This window comes from Delphinapterus leucas, chromosome 17 (genome assembly GCF_059928025.1).
Source record: "Delphinapterus leucas isolate spDelLeu-1000000601 "Yukka" chromosome 17, BTC_Dleu_Yukka2, whole genome shotgun sequence".
Lineage (NCBI taxonomy): Eukaryota > Metazoa > Chordata > Mammalia > Artiodactyla > Monodontidae > Delphinapterus > Delphinapterus leucas.
The window spans coordinates 73,817,309-73,835,494 of NC_143145.1; the positions used below are offsets into that span (position 1 = coordinate 73,817,309).

At 37.8% G+C, this 18,186-nt stretch overlaps 2 protein-coding genes across 15 annotated transcripts in view; both read right to left on the minus strand.

Annotated features, from left to right (window-relative positions):
- MCMDC2 (minichromosome maintenance domain containing 2) overlaps positions 1 to 15,715 on the minus strand; it is a 51,581-nt gene extending 35,866 nt beyond the window's left edge. Inside the window, exons 1-8 of one of the 2 annotated variants that reach the window (XM_089899058.1) lie at positions 8,876 to 15,715; positions 7,653 to 7,803; positions 4,181 to 4,373; positions 3,965 to 4,095; positions 3,828 to 3,887; positions 1,795 to 1,990; positions 1,068 to 1,190; positions 843 to 947 (exon numbers count right to left, since the gene is read on the minus strand). In XM_089899058.1, coding sequence (XP_089755184.1) covers positions 843 to 947; positions 1,068 to 1,190; positions 1,795 to 1,990; positions 3,828 to 3,887; positions 3,965 to 4,095; positions 4,181 to 4,274 — 709 coding nt within the window. In that variant the 5' untranslated portion in view covers positions 4,275 to 4,373; positions 7,653 to 7,803; positions 8,876 to 15,715. Of the gene's footprint in view, positions 1 to 842; positions 948 to 1,067; positions 1,191 to 1,794; positions 1,991 to 3,827; positions 3,888 to 3,964; positions 4,096 to 4,180; positions 4,374 to 7,652; positions 8,286 to 8,875 lie in introns of those variants that run through there. The other variant, XM_022595361.2, reaches the window with a different exon arrangement.
- A 126-nt stretch (positions 15,716 to 15,841) lies between these two features.
- Positions 15,842 to 18,186, minus strand: part of SGK3 (serum/glucocorticoid regulated kinase family member 3) — a 111,334-nt gene continuing 108,989 nt past the window's right edge. For all 13 annotated transcript variants that reach the window (XM_089899068.1, XM_089899065.1, XM_022595266.3 and 10 more), the window contains one exon: positions 15,842 to 17,716. In XM_089899068.1, coding sequence (XP_089755194.1) covers positions 17,546 to 17,716 — 171 coding nt within the window. In that variant the 3' untranslated portion in view covers positions 15,842 to 17,545. The remainder of the gene's footprint in view (positions 17,717 to 18,186) is intronic.

The window sequence follows — 18,186 nt, forward strand, 5'->3', positions numbered from 1 at the left end:
ACTTCTCTGTGTGTCCATTTCTACATTGTAAAATGGAGATAACAATAGAACCTACTTGAAAGAGTTGCTGTGACTAAATGAGTTAATATATGTAAAAGTGCCTGGCACATAGTAATTGATATTAAAAATTACCTATTATCATCTGGGCTTACACGCCTGCCTTGTCCTTGCCAGGCCATGGTGAAAAGACTTCTTGTTTGAGTCTCTGCTTTCTAACCCTTGAGTTTCCTACACATGGTTGACATTCAATATCTCTCTTTACGAAAAGTTTAATTCTTCCAATTTTAGCCCAAGAAAAGAGACTGAACCCCATCCTCATTTTCACAGTTCTGGCTTCTCAACAATGACTCACTCTTCCATGGGTGATTGATACTGATAATGATTTCCTCCTTTATGGCAGAATCTGTCTACTCACAGGTCTTTACCCATGCAGTTCTCAACAGTTAATCATATGTCAATGCTCATTCATTTATTTAACAAACATTTATTGAGCTTTTACTATGTGCAGTAAAAAACCCAAGTCCCTACCCTCCTGAAGCTTATAGTTTAAAACAATAACTCCAATATTTATATAAGACATACACATACAATAATGGGAGATTATTACTGTAAATAATTGTGACCCTGAGACTTAGCATAGTGCTTGAGACATAGCAGGTGCTAATATCTTAAGTGAATGTTGTATGACTGAATGAATAATTGCTACATTAGCTAAATATGACTCTTTAAAATACTCAAAGAGAAGACCTATTATTTTCAAGCTTTTGAAGTACCATTTATAATATATAAGCATAAACAAGTCAGTTATACAGTTTATATATTTTAGTGCAAATAGAACTTACCTCTGAGGAAGACTGTGAGAGATTGAAACCTAAATGGCTGGTTGTTAGAATATCCTTGAAAAGCACGAAGTGCCTTTGTGGTAATTATTTCAACTATCTGTTTATCTTAAGGCAAAGAGTAAAAAAGAATCAGTTATTAGCATATATATTCAATTTAATTTCCACATTAAAATATCAGACATTATTTTAAAAATTGTAATTGTAAAACGTAAATGCATTTTTTACCACCAAGTACTCTAAATTTTCTGTCTTCTTGAAGTGAAGATGAACATAGATTACACAAAAAGTCATTTCTTATCGTTGCAGACTCTGTAGCACCCGGTACATGCACTCTTATATACTGAAATCCTGAAAGAAAACAGTTAAGCTAAATTTGCCTTCAGATTTAGCTTTCCATTTTCAATCCTTTAAAATGAATCTAATTCAACATACAATTAAATCAGTTTTGCATGTGGGTTCATAGCAGTAACATTTATTGCATGGCTATTTCTTGCCAGGCACTGGTGATATGGATACTTAAGCACACAATTTCAATAGGTGGCAATAAGAAACAGATAATTTCAATATGCAGTATTCATATACAAAGTGTTCAGAGAGAAGAGAGGAGAGGCATCCAACCCAATAAGAGGTGGGGATGAATGGGAAAGATGTCCTGGAAGTTAAGCCAAAGGGTTGAGAGAGGACATTACATGGAGAGGGAACAGCATGAACAGTCATGAAACAGCGTGTGAGACAAACAAGTACTTCAGCAACACAAGAGCATCTGTTAAATTATAGGAGAGAGGTGTGGAAGAAAGAACGAATTTCAAGATTATGCAAAGCAGACTTGTAAACATTAGGAGACACCTAATTTTACTCCATTCTTTCTATGCTGTGAATGTTTTTTAACTAATTGTAAACATGATTTAAGATTAAACAATAAATTGCTTTGATTTTACATTTTAATATTTACCTTTTGAAAGAGGGCATGCTTCATCTGAACAAAGAAATCTTGCACCTTGTGTATACTTGGTTACAGTTGTCATTGCAATCACAATTCCTTGCATCATATAAAATCTTTGAGATGTATAATCAAGCGGAAACTCACAAAGGTCAAGACTATAACTTGGCAGAGGAGGTAAATGTGTTAACTTCAGCAGTATATTAATCTAATAAGAACACAAAAATAGTATTAATAAAAATTGCAGATCCAATTGGACTTACATTACAATATAGTAAGTATATTTGTAGGTTAAATCAAACAGATAATTTGTTAGTAGTATTAGGAAACAATCTTTTGAGCATTAAGAGAAAAGTGATTTAAATATAAAATTAAAGATGCAAAATCCTTATAATCTTATATTTTAATTGAAAATATCATTATGAACTCATTTTTCTTTAAAAATACACATTTCTCGCTATATTCACTGAAAAGACTTATTTATAAAACAATGACAACTCAATAGCAACAAACACTTCTAGTGCCCAGATCTCTAAATATAATTTCTCATGAAAAGGAACCAGAGCTCCTTAGGGGAAATGGCTGATTCCATGGGGCAGAAAATACACCAGATGGACCTCCTTGTACATCTCCTTGTGATAGAAACCAGGGGGGCTTAAAAACTAATGAAATGTGTCAAAAGGACATAAGAACAAACTTTAAGGAGCTCCCAATGACCAAAGTTAGATAATATAGGCATCAAAAAGAATGACAAAGATTCATTGAAACCTATCAGATATATTTAAAAATTCATGTAATTCCTCATAATTTAAAAAAGGAAAAACAAACAAAAAATATTGGTCATCATTGGAGGCTGTTATATTTCAACTCATCACTATGAAAATTTATAGATGGAAAGAATCAAACATTCCTTCTACTTTTCCTGTACAAATTGTATTGCAGGGTAACCAAATAGTTGATGAGAGGAAAAACTTCTCTTACAGGATAGTTTCAGCCAGTAAATATAGAAAGTTTGCTAAAATTAGGAAAATCACAATTTTGAAACTCCTAATGAAATAATGGAATCTAGGCAGTGACTATCAGTAGCTGCGAAAACCATTAGGTGACAGTTGATGGGAGACTGTATATTGAAGGAATCAGACTGACATCATGTGCACCCACTGCTCAATTGTGGCATTGCTAAAAGTGGGATAACAAATAGGACAGTTCTCCTAATGTAGGGCAGTATGAAACACATGACGCTATGATATATTCTCATCAAAATGAGATGAATTTGAATCTAAGCAAGTCTTTAGAGCCAACTTTTTTTCCAGAAATTTGGTGTCTAGGGGCATAAGTTAAATACTACAAGAACATAATCAGACAAGTCCAGATGAGACATTTTACAGGACAATTAACTAGTTTCTTCAAAAATTCAATGGCATAAAAAAGGAGGGGGAGGAAATGGCTCTAGATTAAAAGAGACTTAGGGAGATGTAAGAACCAGTTATAATGTGTGTACCTTGTTTTAGTCCTGACTTGAACACATCAATTGTGAGACAGTCTTGAGACCCCGACTGGGTAAATTTCAATATGGACTGGATATTAGATGATACCAAGGAATTATTTTTTTTTTGTAAATGGTAATAATGGCATTGTGGTTATATAACAAAAATGTCCACAATTTTTAGAGGTTGATACATACCGAAGTATGTAGGGGTGAAATACAGAATGTATTTTAAAGATTTGCTTTAAAACATTTCAGAAAAAAAGTGATGATGCCAGTATGGCAAAATATTGCAAACGATTAAATCTGTGTGATAGATATATGGAGGTTCACTGTATTATTCTCTTTATTTGGGGGTATGTTTGAAATGTTTTATTATAAAAATGTTTAATGTTATAAGTGATAAAACAGGAAGTAAAGATGCATATGTAAGATAATTTATTAAACTTTGAAAATATGTTTAAACAAAAAATATATATGAATATAAAAATATTTATTTACAAGGTATCTTGAAAGTATTGTGCCTTAGTTTTCTTTGTTAAATTTAACTAAAACTTACTTGAGCTTCAGTCTGTAATTGTTCAATTAATGAGAGAGTCTTAACAGCAATAAAACAGACCTGTGATTTCAAACAAAAAACCAAATAAGTTAGCAAAAATTCCATGTGGCATAAAATTATCTCTTTCTTTAACTTACTGATTGAAAAACTTGAGCAGCTTTTAAAGGCTGGTGTAAAATATGATTTCCAAGTTCAGCATCCAACTCAATAATATCAGAGGGATTTACTAAAATACTGAATCGATAGACAGCATAACTTTGTTTTGAATCTGTAAAAATACACAAGTATAAAAATGAGGATAGTTATACGTAGGACTTTAAAGTTTCTAAAATAGTCAACTTTGCTGAACATACCACTGTAGGATTTGCAATTGTCTATGAACTTTTGGAGGCCTCCACTTCTGTCAAGATAGATAAGGGCTGCCTCTTTCATTTTTAGATTTGACATTTTCTCCTAGTTAATGATTCTTCTCTTTTACTGAATGATTAAACCACAGCTGCTGGTGAGGACTACAGAGAGTGAAATTCATAGCAAAGACAGGAACACCTAGAAATAAAATAAAAGTGACATTTAAGGATCTATAATAAAACTGTTTAAACTATTAAATGTAAAAATTGAGGGTGAAATAAAATGAGGTAAAATTTCCTACTTAAAAAATTCCTGGGAGTTCCCTGGTGTCCTAGTGGTTACGATTCCGGGCTTTCACTGCCATGGCCTGGGTTCAATCCCTGGTCCGGGAACTGAGATCTGGTAAGCCGTGCGGTGCACAAAAAAAAAAATCCTACTCAAAGATAAACAAAACTGGTTTCTCTTGCCAAATGATATTTTTATCAACACTAGGTTATGAGCCTCTCCATAAGATTTCAAATTTAAGAACAGGAGCTTCAAATGTCTCTTTACAGAGTAGGTATACCAAAAATGCTTGTTGAAACTAATATTGGATAATGAGGCCCCCTTGCAGGCGTTGTTTAAAAAAATGAAAGTGGTAAAAGCTGTTTCACAAATTCAATATAAGTAACAAAGTATAGCTAGCCTAAGAAGTCTGAAAACCTGGATCTAGATCCAGCATTTGCTAGTTGCTATGGGTAAATCACCCAACCTCTCTTGGTTCATCTGTAGGAAATTAAGGGGTTGTATTAGATGATAAGGCCTCTTCTGGCTTTAAATTTTCTATCAGTGACCAACATAAAACACTAAACCATAGTAATGAGAGTGGAATACATAAAATTCATTTAAAGACAGCAAACACCACTTGGAAACAATATATGCCAAACATTGTATTAGGGTCTAGGGATAAAATGAATAAGATTGAATCCTGCCTTCAATGGCTGCCAATTTAGAGGAGTCAGAAATAATGACTATCACATGTATTCATTATCAAGTATTTATTGGGCATTTACTATTTATTGGGTATCAGACTGTCCTAGGCACTGGGGATACAAAGATCAGTAAAATATAGTCCCTACTGTTCAGAGAGTACAGTGAGGGAAAATAGATATGTAAAAAATTATAATTCTGTACAACTTACGTGCTATTAAAGAAATATTAATGTACTAGAGAGCACAGAAGGAACAACATACACGAAATAGCTCACAAAATTTGGGGTCATCCTCGTGTAGGGGTCATAATATTTTCTATTGTTTTAGGACATTTTGATTTAATACAGTGGGGACATAGACATGAAGTGATAAATTCTACTTTAAAGGTGACATTTGATAGGTAAGATGTCACTAATTGAAGGAGAGGTGAAGAGAGGAAGAGAAAGTTTTCCAAGGAGAGAGGTAATCCCCCCTCCCCTAATTTTCAGGCCCATACTGTTGAATCCATACCCCTGCTCCTTGGAGTTCAGGTCACTTTCCAAAGAAAAGTAATCGAGACTGTCCTTCTCCCTATTATATGGCGGGGGGTGGGGAGGGGTGGAGGGACGCACGGGGGGAGGGAGCGGGGAGAGAAACTTCGGAGTTTATTTCTCTGTGGCCCTAAGTTCAACCATCTTAAAGTGTGTGCTGTGTTCAGAACGTTCCATCTGTGCTTCATGAGAACATAAGGTTTCCGGGGCCGAATGAAGGGAGGCTGCTAAAAAGGAAATGGCTGGGTGGAGCTCAACCAGATTGAAAAATTTTGAAGTCCACGATGATTATACAGACAAAGGGGAACCATCAAAGTTTTTAACAGGTGAGTAATATGGTCAGATTTTTATTTTGTAAATCAGTACTTGCCGCCAGTGCGGAAAGTGGGTTGGAATAGAGGAAGAAGTGTCAATAATCAGTTTCTAAGTACTGAAAATAGTCCTGGGAGATGGATGGCCCAATCTAGGGCATTAGGGGTGAAATGGAATGGAGGGGCTGGATTCCGGACATTTTTTTTTTAAAGATTTCACCCTGGACATGGTATCTGGTCTGTGAGGGTGGGTGGATGATGCCGCTCTAATGGAAATATGGAAGCCAGGAGAAGACGAGGGAAATAATAAGGTAAAGCTCCTTTGAAATATGCTGACTCTGACGGGCTCCTGGGACATCCAGATAGACAGAAGCACTGGGGCGACATAAACCAGGGCCTGGCGTTCAGTAACTTAAAAAAGGCTAGAGAGAACGCTGCTCTGGGCATCACCTGGGTAAAGCGGGCGTCGTCCTGGGAAGGGATGCATTTCCAAGGTATGGGAAAGTGGAGGAAAAGACATGGACGCCTTTGGAAAAGCACCCAATAAGCGAACCGGGATAAAATTCTACAGGTCTTCCCACAGCCTAAAGAACCCAAGTGTTGGTTCCCTTGAAACAGACGCGGGGTTGAAACAGACGCGGGGGCGTGTCTTCTCTGAGGGCCGCGGCAGCAGGAAACCACCTCACAACCAAAGTGGATGGAAAGCGAATCCGGCCTCACACCCTGGGCTCCAGGGCCTGTCCCACCCTCAGAAGCAACCTCCAGCACTGCGGACCCCAGCCCAGCAGTGTGTGACCACCCCCCCCCCCGCCCCCCGACTCTTGCACCCACCGAGCTTCGCCCGTCGCGCGCCACCTCGAGCCCGAGCACGGGAACCAGCAGGCCCACGCGCGCATGCGCGCACCTCCCGGCCGTTGGCTGCGTGGAGCCTTCCGGGACCGCCCCTTCCGGTCACCAAGGCAACTACCCTGACATGCCCTCCACCCTCTTTATTAATAGAGTCGCTCGTGCTTCCTCCCTGCAGGGCAAAGGATAGAGAGAAAGATAGAGACCCTCGGTTTCGTTGTTATCGCAGGCCAAGGGTGTCCCTGTTTGTTTAAAAAAAAACTTACTAAAAACTCTCCTGGTGGGAATGCAAAACGGTGGAGACAATTTGTAAATCTTTCCCTGATAAAGAACCACAGAGTTCTTTATATGACCCAACAATTGCATGTCACATATTACATATTATACATAGATAATATGAGAGGGAATACAGAACATATGTTGACACAAGTACTTATATGTGAATTTTTAGAGTATTGATGTTTATAGTATTATAATAGCCAAAAAGTGGAAACTGATAAATAGGTAAATAAAATGTGGTATATCCATACAACGTAATGTTATTTTGCCATAAAAAGGAATGAGGTCCTAATAATGTGCTACAACACGGATGACCCTTGGAAATACTATGTAAAGCAAAAGATTTAGCTAGACAGGAAAGGGCAAATATTGTATGATTCCGCTTATGTGCAATGTCTCAAATAGACAAATCTGAGAGAGAGAAAATAAATTAGTGGTTGCCTGGGGCTTAAGGGGTGGAGAGTGACTGCTATTGGGTATGTTTTTTTTTTTTCTTTTTAAAATTAAAAATTTTTTTTCTTTAATATACATAAAACTTACCACTTTAGGTTAAGAATCCGCCTGTCGGGCTTCCCTGGTGGCGCAGTGGTTGAGAGTTCGCCTGCCGATTCAGGGCGGTCCGCGAAGATCCCATATGCCACGGATTGGCTGGGCCCATGAGCCATGGCCGCTGAGCCTGCGCGTCCGGAGCCTGTGCTCCGCAACGGAAGAAGTCACAACAGTGAGAGGCCCAAGTACCACAAAAAAAAAAAAAAAAAAAAAAAAGAATCCTTCTGTCAATGCAGGGGACACAGGTTCGACCCCTGGTCCGGTTAGATCCCACATGCCGTGAAGCAGCTAGGCCCGAGCGCCACAACTACTGAGAACGCTCGCTAGAGCCTGCAAGCCACAACTACTGAGCCTGCGTGCCTAGAGCCCGTGCTCTGCAACAAGAGAAGCCACCGCAATGAGAGGCCCACGCACCGCAACGAAGAGTAGCCCCCATGGGGGCTTCCCTAGTGGCGCAGTGGTTGAGAGTCCGCCTGCCGATGCAGGGGACACGGGCTCGTGCCCCGGTCCGGGAAGATCCCACATGCCGCGGAGCGGCTGGGCCCGTGAGCCATGGCAGCTGAGCCTGTGCGTCCGGAGCCTGTGCTCCGCAACGGGAGAGGCCACAACAGTGAGAGGCCCACATACCGCAAAAAAAAAAAAAAAAAAAAAAAAAGAGTAGCCCCTGCTCGACCCAACTAGAGAAAGCCTGCACATAGCAATGAAGACACAAAGCAGCCAAAAATAAAATAAATAAAATGAATAAATACAAGAAAAATTAATTAAAAAAAAAACTTCCCACTTTAACCTTTTTTTTTTTTTTTTGTGGTACGCGGGCCTCTCACCGCCGCGGCCCCTCCCGTTGCAGAGCACAGGCTCTGGACGCGTAGGCCCAGCGGCCATGGCCCACGGGCCCAGCTGCTCCGACGCAGGCGGGATCCTCCCGGACCGAGGAACGAACCCGCGTCCCCCGCATCGGCAGGCGGACTCCCAACCACTGCGCCACCAGGGAAGCCCCACTTCAACCATTTTTAAGTGTACAGTTCAGCGATGTTAAGTACATCCACATTGTGAAACCTCACCACGATCCACCTCCAGAACTTTTTCATCTTCCCAAATGGAAACTTGGTCCCCGTTAAACAATAACTCCCCATTTCCAGGCTCCCCACTCTCCCACCTGCCCCTGACAACCAGCATGCTATGGCTGTCTCTATGAATTTGACTACTCGAGGTACCTCATGGAAGTGGCATCATATAGTACTTGTCCTTTGTGACTGACTTATTTCACTTGACAAAATGTTTCAAGGTTCATCCATGTCATAACACGTCAGTACTTCCTCTTAAAGGCCGAATAATATTCCATTTTATGTATATACCACATTTTGTTTATCCACCCACACACAGTTTCTTTTCAAGGTGATGAAAACGTTCAAAATTGATTGTGGTGATAGTTGCACAACTCTGAAGAAACCAAAAGCCAGTGGATTTGACACTTCAAATGGGTTAATTCTAACGTATGTGAATTAAATATCAATAAAGCTGTTAGCAAAAAACCAAAACTTGTGCTGAGTCCTCCCCCGTTAGTATTTCTTGGTGCAGTTATGCATGGGGGTGGGGCACCAGGAGGTGGAAGGTTGGACCACATGCCATGGAAAAGTAATTGAAGCCACCCTTTCAGTATTTAACAGGGTTGACAAAACACCACAGAATTTGTTTCTCTGGGGGGAATATAATCTATATGAGTGACGAGGTGAGGAAAATATTTTGCTGAACTAGAAATCAATCTGCAACAGCAAAGAGCTGTTAAAACTGTCTTGTACTACAATTCTGTGGTCATGAACACTATTGATATTTTAGATGAGAAGAACTAGGCTATGGTCTGCTGATGGATCTTGTGTTTTATGGTAGAATCAATTGTTCAAAAAGGCATTCATATATAGTTTAAAGTTTTGCAGGGGAACCCGTGTCCCCTACATTGGCAGGCGCACTGCTCCACAAGGGAAGTCCTGCCAATCTTGTTTTTAATAAGGAAAGCAGCCGCTCCAGTCCTCCTTGGAAACCCTGAGGAGTCTTCTCTTTTCTCCCCTACCAGTCAAATAAGCAGCACTGACATTTTGATTCTAGGTATCACTATCATTTTCAGAGAGTTTGCAATGTGCAGTAGTGGACTGAATACTTAAAAATTTAAGTGCAGAAAAAAAATTTAAGTGCTTTTCTTATGTCTAACATATTTTAAAGTATTATTAAAAACATAAAAACCTATTAGAAGATTCTACTGGACTTGGCTGATTTAAAACTCCATTATTACTTTGGCATGGAAATGAATTGTTATGGTTAACTGATTAACCAAAACTTATTGATACACTGCTGTAAATACTCAGCATTTTATTATTACAGAGTATCACTGAACAGTGGCAGGTTGAGAATTAGAAGCCCCCCCAATAGGTTGAAATTTTAAAGTAGATATCCCATGTGTAAAACTAGTAACTTATGCAAGAAGCAACATTTATTTTTAGGTACACACATATAGGGCATTTGTTAGGCAGATTCATAAAGATGAATACTTCATAAGTGATAGGTTCATTTTAATTTTTTAACTTGGGGGTGGTGGTGTGGAAGAGGACTGTTTTATGCAAATCAAAGTCCTTTCCCTTTCCATTCTCATCCCCCCTCCCATTTTTTCTTTTTCAGCAGCTACACAGGACCTGCTCTCATGCTTTCTTTTAATTTTTTTAGAGCAGTTTTTAGGTTCACAGCAAAACTGAGTAAAAGTTACAGAGTTCCCTCTGCCTTCCCTTCTTTTTCTAGTTTCCTAAAGTAGAAACTTATTGATTTTAGATCTTTCTTCCTTTCTAATATATGCATTCAATGCTATAAATCTCCCTCTAAGCACTACTTTCTTTGTATCCACGAATTTTGATATTTTGTTTTCATTCATTTAGTTCAAAGCATTTTAAAATTTCTCTTGATATTTCTTCTTTGATCCGTGTATTAAAGTATGTTGTTTAATCTTCATGTATATAACTGGGACTTTCCAGTTATTTTTTGTTATTGATTTCTAGTTTAATTCCATTGTGGTTTTAGAGCAGACATTATATGATTTCTACACTTTTAAATTTGGTAAACTGTGTTTTTTATGGCCCAGAATTTGATCTATCTTGGTGAGTGTTCCATGTGAACTTGAGAAGAATGTGTTATCTGCTGTTTTTGGATGAAGCAGTCTACAGAAGTCACTTCTATCCAGTTGATTGATGGTGTCGTTGAGTTCAACTATGTCCTTGCTGATTTTCTGCCTGCTGGATCTGTCCATTTCTGAGAGACGGGTGTTGAAGCATGCCTCATGTAGCTTTATATACCCTGTTGTTAGGTGCATACATATTAAAGATAGTTATGTCTTGGAGAATTGACTCCTTTATCATTATGTTTGTTTTATCTATCTATCTGCGCCAGGTCTTAGTTGCAACATGTGGGATCTTTGTAGTGGCATGCGGGATCTTTGCTGTGGCATGCGGGATCTAGTTCCCTGACCAGGGATCAAACCTGGGCCTCCTGCATTGGGAGTGCAGAGTCTTAACCACTGGACCACCAGGGAAGTCCCTAATGTCCTTCTTCATTCCTGATAACCTTCCTTTCACTGAAGTCTACTCTGTCTGAAATCAATATAGTTACTCCTCCTTTCTTTTGATTAATATAAGCATGCTATATATTTTCTCCATCCATTTACTTTTAATCTGTATGTCTTTATATTTAAAGTGGATTTCTTATAGACAACATGTCGTTGGGGCTTGTTTTTTGATCCACTCTGAAAAATCTTGTCTTTTAATTGGTGCATTTAGACCACTGATGTTCAGAGTGATTATTAATATGGTTGGATTAATATCTACCATATTTGTTACTGTGTTCCATTTGTTGCCTTTTTACTCATTCCTATTTTTGTCCTCTTCTTTTTCTGCCTTTTGTGATTGTAATTCATTCCATTTTCTCTCCTTTCTCAGCGGTCAGTTGTTTTTTTTCTCCTTTTTCAAATTGATTGTCCTAGACTGTAAATATACATTTACAGCTAATCAAGGCCCACTTTCAAACGACACTGCTTCACAGCACAGTGAAGTACCTTAGCGTGAATACCTTGTAACAAAGTAATCTTACTTCCTCTTCCTCACTCCTTGTATCATGGTCATTTGTTTTACGTAAAAGCATAAGCAAGCATATCTATATGATATATATGTAAGCATACATAATCAAATACATTGTTGTTATTTCAGTTCTTAGATCAATTAAGAATAAGAAAAAATAAGTTTTTATATTACCTTCACTTATTTCTTCTTGGATTCCTTCTTCCTTTCTTTATGTAGATCTGAGTTTCTGAATTATATTATTTTCCTTCTCTCTAAAGAACTTCTTTTAAACTCTCTTGGAAGGCAGGTCTACTGGCAACAAATTACCTCAATTTTTGTTTGTCTGAGAAAGTCTGAGAAGGTCTGAGAAACCTTCACCAAGTTGGTGGGGTTTTTTTCTCTCTCTCTCTCAACACTGTAAATATTTCAGTCCACTCTCTTCTTGCTTGCATGGTTTCTGAGAAGTCAGATGTAATTCATATCTTTGTTTCCTCTGGCCTCTTCCAGGATTTTTCGTCTCTTGATTTTCTGTAGTTTGAGAATGTATGCCTAGCTATAGTTTTGTTTTGTTGTCTTTGCATTTATCTTGCTTGGTGTTCTCTGAGCTTCCTGGATCTGGGGTTTGGTGTCTGAAATCTGGAGAAATTCTGTCATTATTACTTCAAATATTTCTTCTGTTCTTTTTTCTCTCTCTCTCCTTCTGGTATTCTCATTACATGTATATTACATCTTTTGTAGTTGTCCCACAAACTGAGTGTCTTTCTCAGTTTTCTTCTTCTCCCCCCCACCCCTGTATTAGGTGGGTTAGGATGGCTAGAACGAACTGGAGTTGGGTATTTCCTTTCCCCCACCTCAGTTAGGCTCTGATAAAACCCTGCCGGTCGGGCTCTGATTAACTAGCTTCTCCTGAGGGCAGGGCTTGTTAAGAACACAGTGCTCTGGCATATTTGAAAATGGTTCATTTTCCCTCCTCCTGCTGGAAGCACAAAGGAATTTTTCTTTAATATTTGTGAGAAGTTGGTTGAGCCCCAGGAGGTAAATCTCATAAAATTGTGGGGATCCCTGTGACTAGGTTCTCCTGGACTTCTGAAGTACTTAGTCCCCAGCAATTTGTCAATACAGCTCAGGTCTTCCTACCCCTGCACTGGCTCCTGTGGTGGCTGCCTCTGTTCCAGTAAAGCCACAGATCCCTGTATTTGCCCGTCGGTCTCTCCAGTCTTGGGGGCAGCAGTCTGTCCTGTGTCGTCCACTGTCATCTGTATCCAAGAAAGGTTGTTGATGTTTGTTCAGCTTTTTTTACCTGGCAACTTAAAAGCTCCTTCCATGTGAAGCTGGAAAACAGAAGTCCCTGTCATGCATTCTTGTGTACTTGCATTGCTTGGGTTATGCTATTTCTACCTCTTCCCCACTTTAACTTTTCCTTTGGACCAAATTCCTGATTCTCTTCTCTGTCATGTGGTACAATGGCTAAAATACTTAAGATGACAGGATTATGATTTAACTTTTATTTTTGTCTTACATGTAACTGACTTTATTTTCCCTTTCAATATTTTTCTTTGAGGTTTAATTTGCTGTATACACAGCAAAGTGCACAGCACTCAAGTGTTAAAGTCATAAGAGTTTTGACAAAACACAAAGCTTTGCTTCTGATATCTAATTGAAGCACATCACTAGGGGCTATCTTACTGAAATAAATTACAGAAGTGTCAGTGTGCAGCATCAATGAATCATTAACAAAGTAAGCTGTCATTGAGGCATAAGAGAAAAATTCAACACAGCAAGGCTATATAAACTACTACCTGGAAAGAACCAAAACTGCAACACACTGAGATCAAATTTGACCTTGAGTGGGTCTGTTTTACTGTATATAAGCCTTCTGGATTCCAAGAGTTAACTAATAAAACAAAAACATTTGAATATTGACAACTCATTGTTGACTTCCCCACAAAGTTTAACTAAAATTGAGTGGAAATCTCTGTTCCCTAATAAGGTGGAAATACTGAAATTTTATTAGAAAAAAAGGATGAATCTGAGATATATTCCTGCAAGAGAATTTACAGCAAAAACTTCAGCTGCACTTAAACACAAGATTAGTAAAAACACCAAATGGGCATGGTTGTTACAGTAAGCAGGGTTATGTAGAGTAATGTAATTCTTTGTTTTACACTATTCCCATAAGAGTCATATGGTGATCCATCATTTTCAGTACAATATGTAAAAATAACTTATTTGTAGGATCCTTTGATTGGCTACTTCATTGCTATAAATACCACTCTGAACTTATACTTCTATATTTGCTTTTTTTCTTTGTATAATATTGCTTTAAACTATTCTCTACTATCTTGATTTTGGGTAAATTATCAAAAAGTTACCATTTTGAGACAGCTATATTTCTTTCTGACTTAAGTACCTCTGTAAAAATGGGCATAATGCAAAGAAATAGTGAAATAAGAAATACTTTTCTGTAGGGGGGTCCCTTTAAGGAATATGTTTAAAGAATTACAAATTAAAATTGCATCAAAAATGCTAAATAAGTGATATAAATCTCCAATTGGAATGCTTTCAGGGAAATTAGAGAGCAAACCCTCTTAATATTAGGTGAGTGAAGGGGAACAAAAGTGGCAGAGAAGAAACCCAGTCTTTTTATAGCAGTAAATCCTTTTGATCATCTAATAAACAAAGCTATGCAGCACTCCCTGCCCCAAGTCGATTTTATTTACACACAAAACTTGGTGTATCTTTTCAAGGTACTCATGCCACTTGAAACTCATCCATGTCCACTCTGGGGTTTCATATAAATGAACCATCTCCTTGGGATATAGAATAATCTGTAAAAACCAACAAAAGTAGAAACTGCTGTTAGAGGCAAGTGGCAGAAAATCCCACTTCAAAAACAGAGCTAACTTCCAAACTACATACATGAGGAAACAAGTTATCAATCTTAACACACTTTATTGAAAATCATGCCAGCACTACTAAAAATGTTCCCACATACCACTCCCACTTTTCATACAGTATGTGATGTACAAAAGAATGAGTCATAAAATATCTGTGTAAAGGTCTGTAATATTATGCCTATGGATAATCACTATAAAAGTTTCAGGTATGCCAAAAGATATTGGTAAAGGTAAATTTTTATAGTAATAAATATTTCAAATATTTACATCACTTTTAAAACATTTGCCATTGCTGAAATTATATCCCAACAGTGTTTGTTGGCTCATAAACTGAAAAATTATTTTGGCATAAAAACTTCTGAGCAGAGCACCTGCTGCCAGCATCTACATCAGCTGGCACCTCTCCCCAGGTGTGCCAAATTTTGTAATTTTCAGTGTGTGCTGTGACATGACAAGGTTGGGAAGCCCTACACTGTACCATAGGCAGTAAGAGGTATGTGTAACATGAAGAATGTCAGGGCTTCTTCATTTAGATCTTTGAGTTTATTTTGGCAATAACCATGAAATGGTTCAACTATTCAAAGGGCAGACCTTTTCCTAAAAGACTTAGCATGCTCTGAGAAAAAAAATAAACTTGAAACTTGGAAGAGATTTTGTTCCCTGAATATTAAACATGTCGGCCTATGATAATCTAGAAATTTCTATGTATACCCAGATATTTAGTTAAAATTTTATACTTCTCTCCCTTACATATACGAATAATTAGTTTGTAATGACTACTGTAAGCATCACCAATTTTAATTTAAAATAATGGCAGGGGGACTTCCCTGGTAGTGCAGTGGTTAAGAATCCGCCTGCCAATGCAGAGGACACGGGTTCAAGCCCTGGTCTGGGAAGATCCCACATGCTGTGGAGCAACTAAGCCCGTGCGCCACAACTGAGCCTGCACTCTAGAGCCCACGAGCCACAACTACTGAAGCCCGCGTGCCTAGAGCCCGTGCTCTGCAACAAGAGAAGCCACCACAATGAGAAGCCCGTGCACCACAACAAAGAGTAGCCTCCACTCACTGGAACTACAGAAAGCCCGCGCGCAGCAACAAAGACCCAACGCAGCCAAAAATAATAAATAAATAAATTTTTAAAAATAAAAAATAAGATAAAATAATGGCAGGCATTAGATGATCATTAATCTTTTTGCTAGTTTTTATTATACTATATAAGATTTGTATTTCCTGTGATCTGAGAAACATCAATATTCTATTTAAAATTTGTTCTTAAAAATATACAATATTGCACTTTAATTTTTGGCAGTTTAATTAAGGAACAGCTGAGTAAAAAAAAATCATACAAGAAACTACAGTTTTTGTTTTATAATAAGCAAAGAGCTTTGTATAAAAGCAGAACTTACAGTAGTGCCAAATAAACCAAATATTTACAGTGTCGCTATTAAAGTCTTACCTCTAAAGGAAGATTCAGTGTATTGGATGCAAACATTACTAATCTAACAAAAGTACACTCTGCCTCCCTGCCTTCTGCTGAACAATTTTACGCTAAAGGGTATTCGTGTGAAAAGTTTTTGTAATTTCTTTCTCAAGAGAAAATACATGGAAAGTATGCTTGTTCCTGAAGCATCAAAACTGCGTCACTAAACTCTTTCACAGTTTCCTACAAGACCTGAAAAATCTCTAAACTAAGAATCAGAATCCCAAGGTAAGCATGAGTTTTAGTTTTTCTGTAGATATCCTTTTTTACAATTACAAGTATACAAGTTAGTTGGTTTTTAGTATGATTTTAAGGTCAGCTTCCTGTACTTTTTCTAAGATACATAAGATACTGACTATGCATCTGCCTGAATTATTTTTAACTTTTGTTACATTGTAGTAAAACTGTATACATTTATACTGACCCATAATTTGCTATTCTACTTTTTAGTTCCCAATTAGGTAAATACTCTAGACAGTGCAATATTTTTTACTTATCAACCAATTAGGAAGACAGTTTTGAATAGCCATTTGCAAAAACAAATATCAAGATTTCGACCTACTTAACAATATATTAAATATTCAAAAGACCAAAAAGAACATAAATAAAACGTATTGGTAATATAAATACATGACACAGAGATATTCGCTTTTGGCACCGCCTTAAAAAACAAAATCCAGCAGTACTTTATTTCCCTTCAGAGCTTTGGGAATACTTAAAATTTCTAAATTTCTATTAAACTTTTACTTTTCCTCCAGAGGAAAAATAATTCATAAATTTGAACTGGTATTTCAAAAGCATAGGATTTCCTTTTGTTACTTCTTAATTTGATCTGCAGAATGGACAGTTACTCAAAGTGTTAGCTAGCAGCCAATGGGTTAACTATGCTTTTATATTTTAATCCTACCAAGAAATGATAATGTCAAACAGTGATTCATTATGGAAAGATATGGTTTCTTCTTAAACAACCATGTACCAATTGCATAGTTGTGATCTGAGAACTCAAAGTAGAGAGCTACGAAGGCATTAATGTATGTTAACTGAACTGAAACAGACTGTTAAAAAACAGTCTATCTTGGGTAGATGTTAGCATAAACCTAGAGGGAAAAAGAAACAGTCATTAGCAAAAAAGTTTTCTTTAAAAATACGTTAATGCTAAGAACAGTAGCTTTTAAAATTTCTGTTTAAAAATAAGCTTAATAAACAAGAATACAAATTTTAATTCAAAACTTAGTTCTCTGAAATGCCCTATTTTCTCGCATACAGCAGAAAATACATTTTTCATAGTTTTTAACATTACATGTAAAAATGAGGCACTAGTTAAACATATTTGAATATATTCACACAAACAGGAGTTTCCATGTCATCTGTAGGCTTATATTTGCTCAATGGGTTCTTGATGGCAGACTGCTCACAAAAATAAGTCTTCTGAAGGAGGTGCGTAAGAGAAACCAACAAAGGCGTCGTCGGCCTCCAGTACGCTGGCGTTCACTATGGAATAGTCAGAAGACACACACACGGAATATGGAACTGTTTCTTCTGTAAACGCTGCATCAAAGTTCCTGATATCATCTGGTCCTGCCTAAAACGTCAAAAAGCATACTATTACTCACCTTACCTTACCTTACCTTTTTTCCCCTTACTTCAGTCCCTCATTAAAGCCCCTTCATGAATTTGTCTATTTATTCCTGGCAAGTCTTCCTACTCCATCAATGTCTTTGAAACATTTCCTGCTTTTCCCTTCCTGACTCTCATTATTCAGGTCCTTCTTACAGTTAGGGTTCTCGTTGTTGGGTGGGGGGGGGGAGGAAAGATAAGGGTGAGGAAGGCTAGCGTGACAGGGTCCTCGCCTATGTTAATTTGAATCTTGGTTCCGGCAACTGACCCACTTTCTCTCTACCCATCACCACCTCTAAATTTAGAAAAGGGGCTCAGGGAGGTTTTCAGGAGAAAATTTTGCATCTCTGCTTCCATAAAATGCCTGACCATCCAGTTTCTCATTCTGGGGAGGTTGAAGCCTTTTGATGAAGAAATGAAGGGACAGTAAGTAAA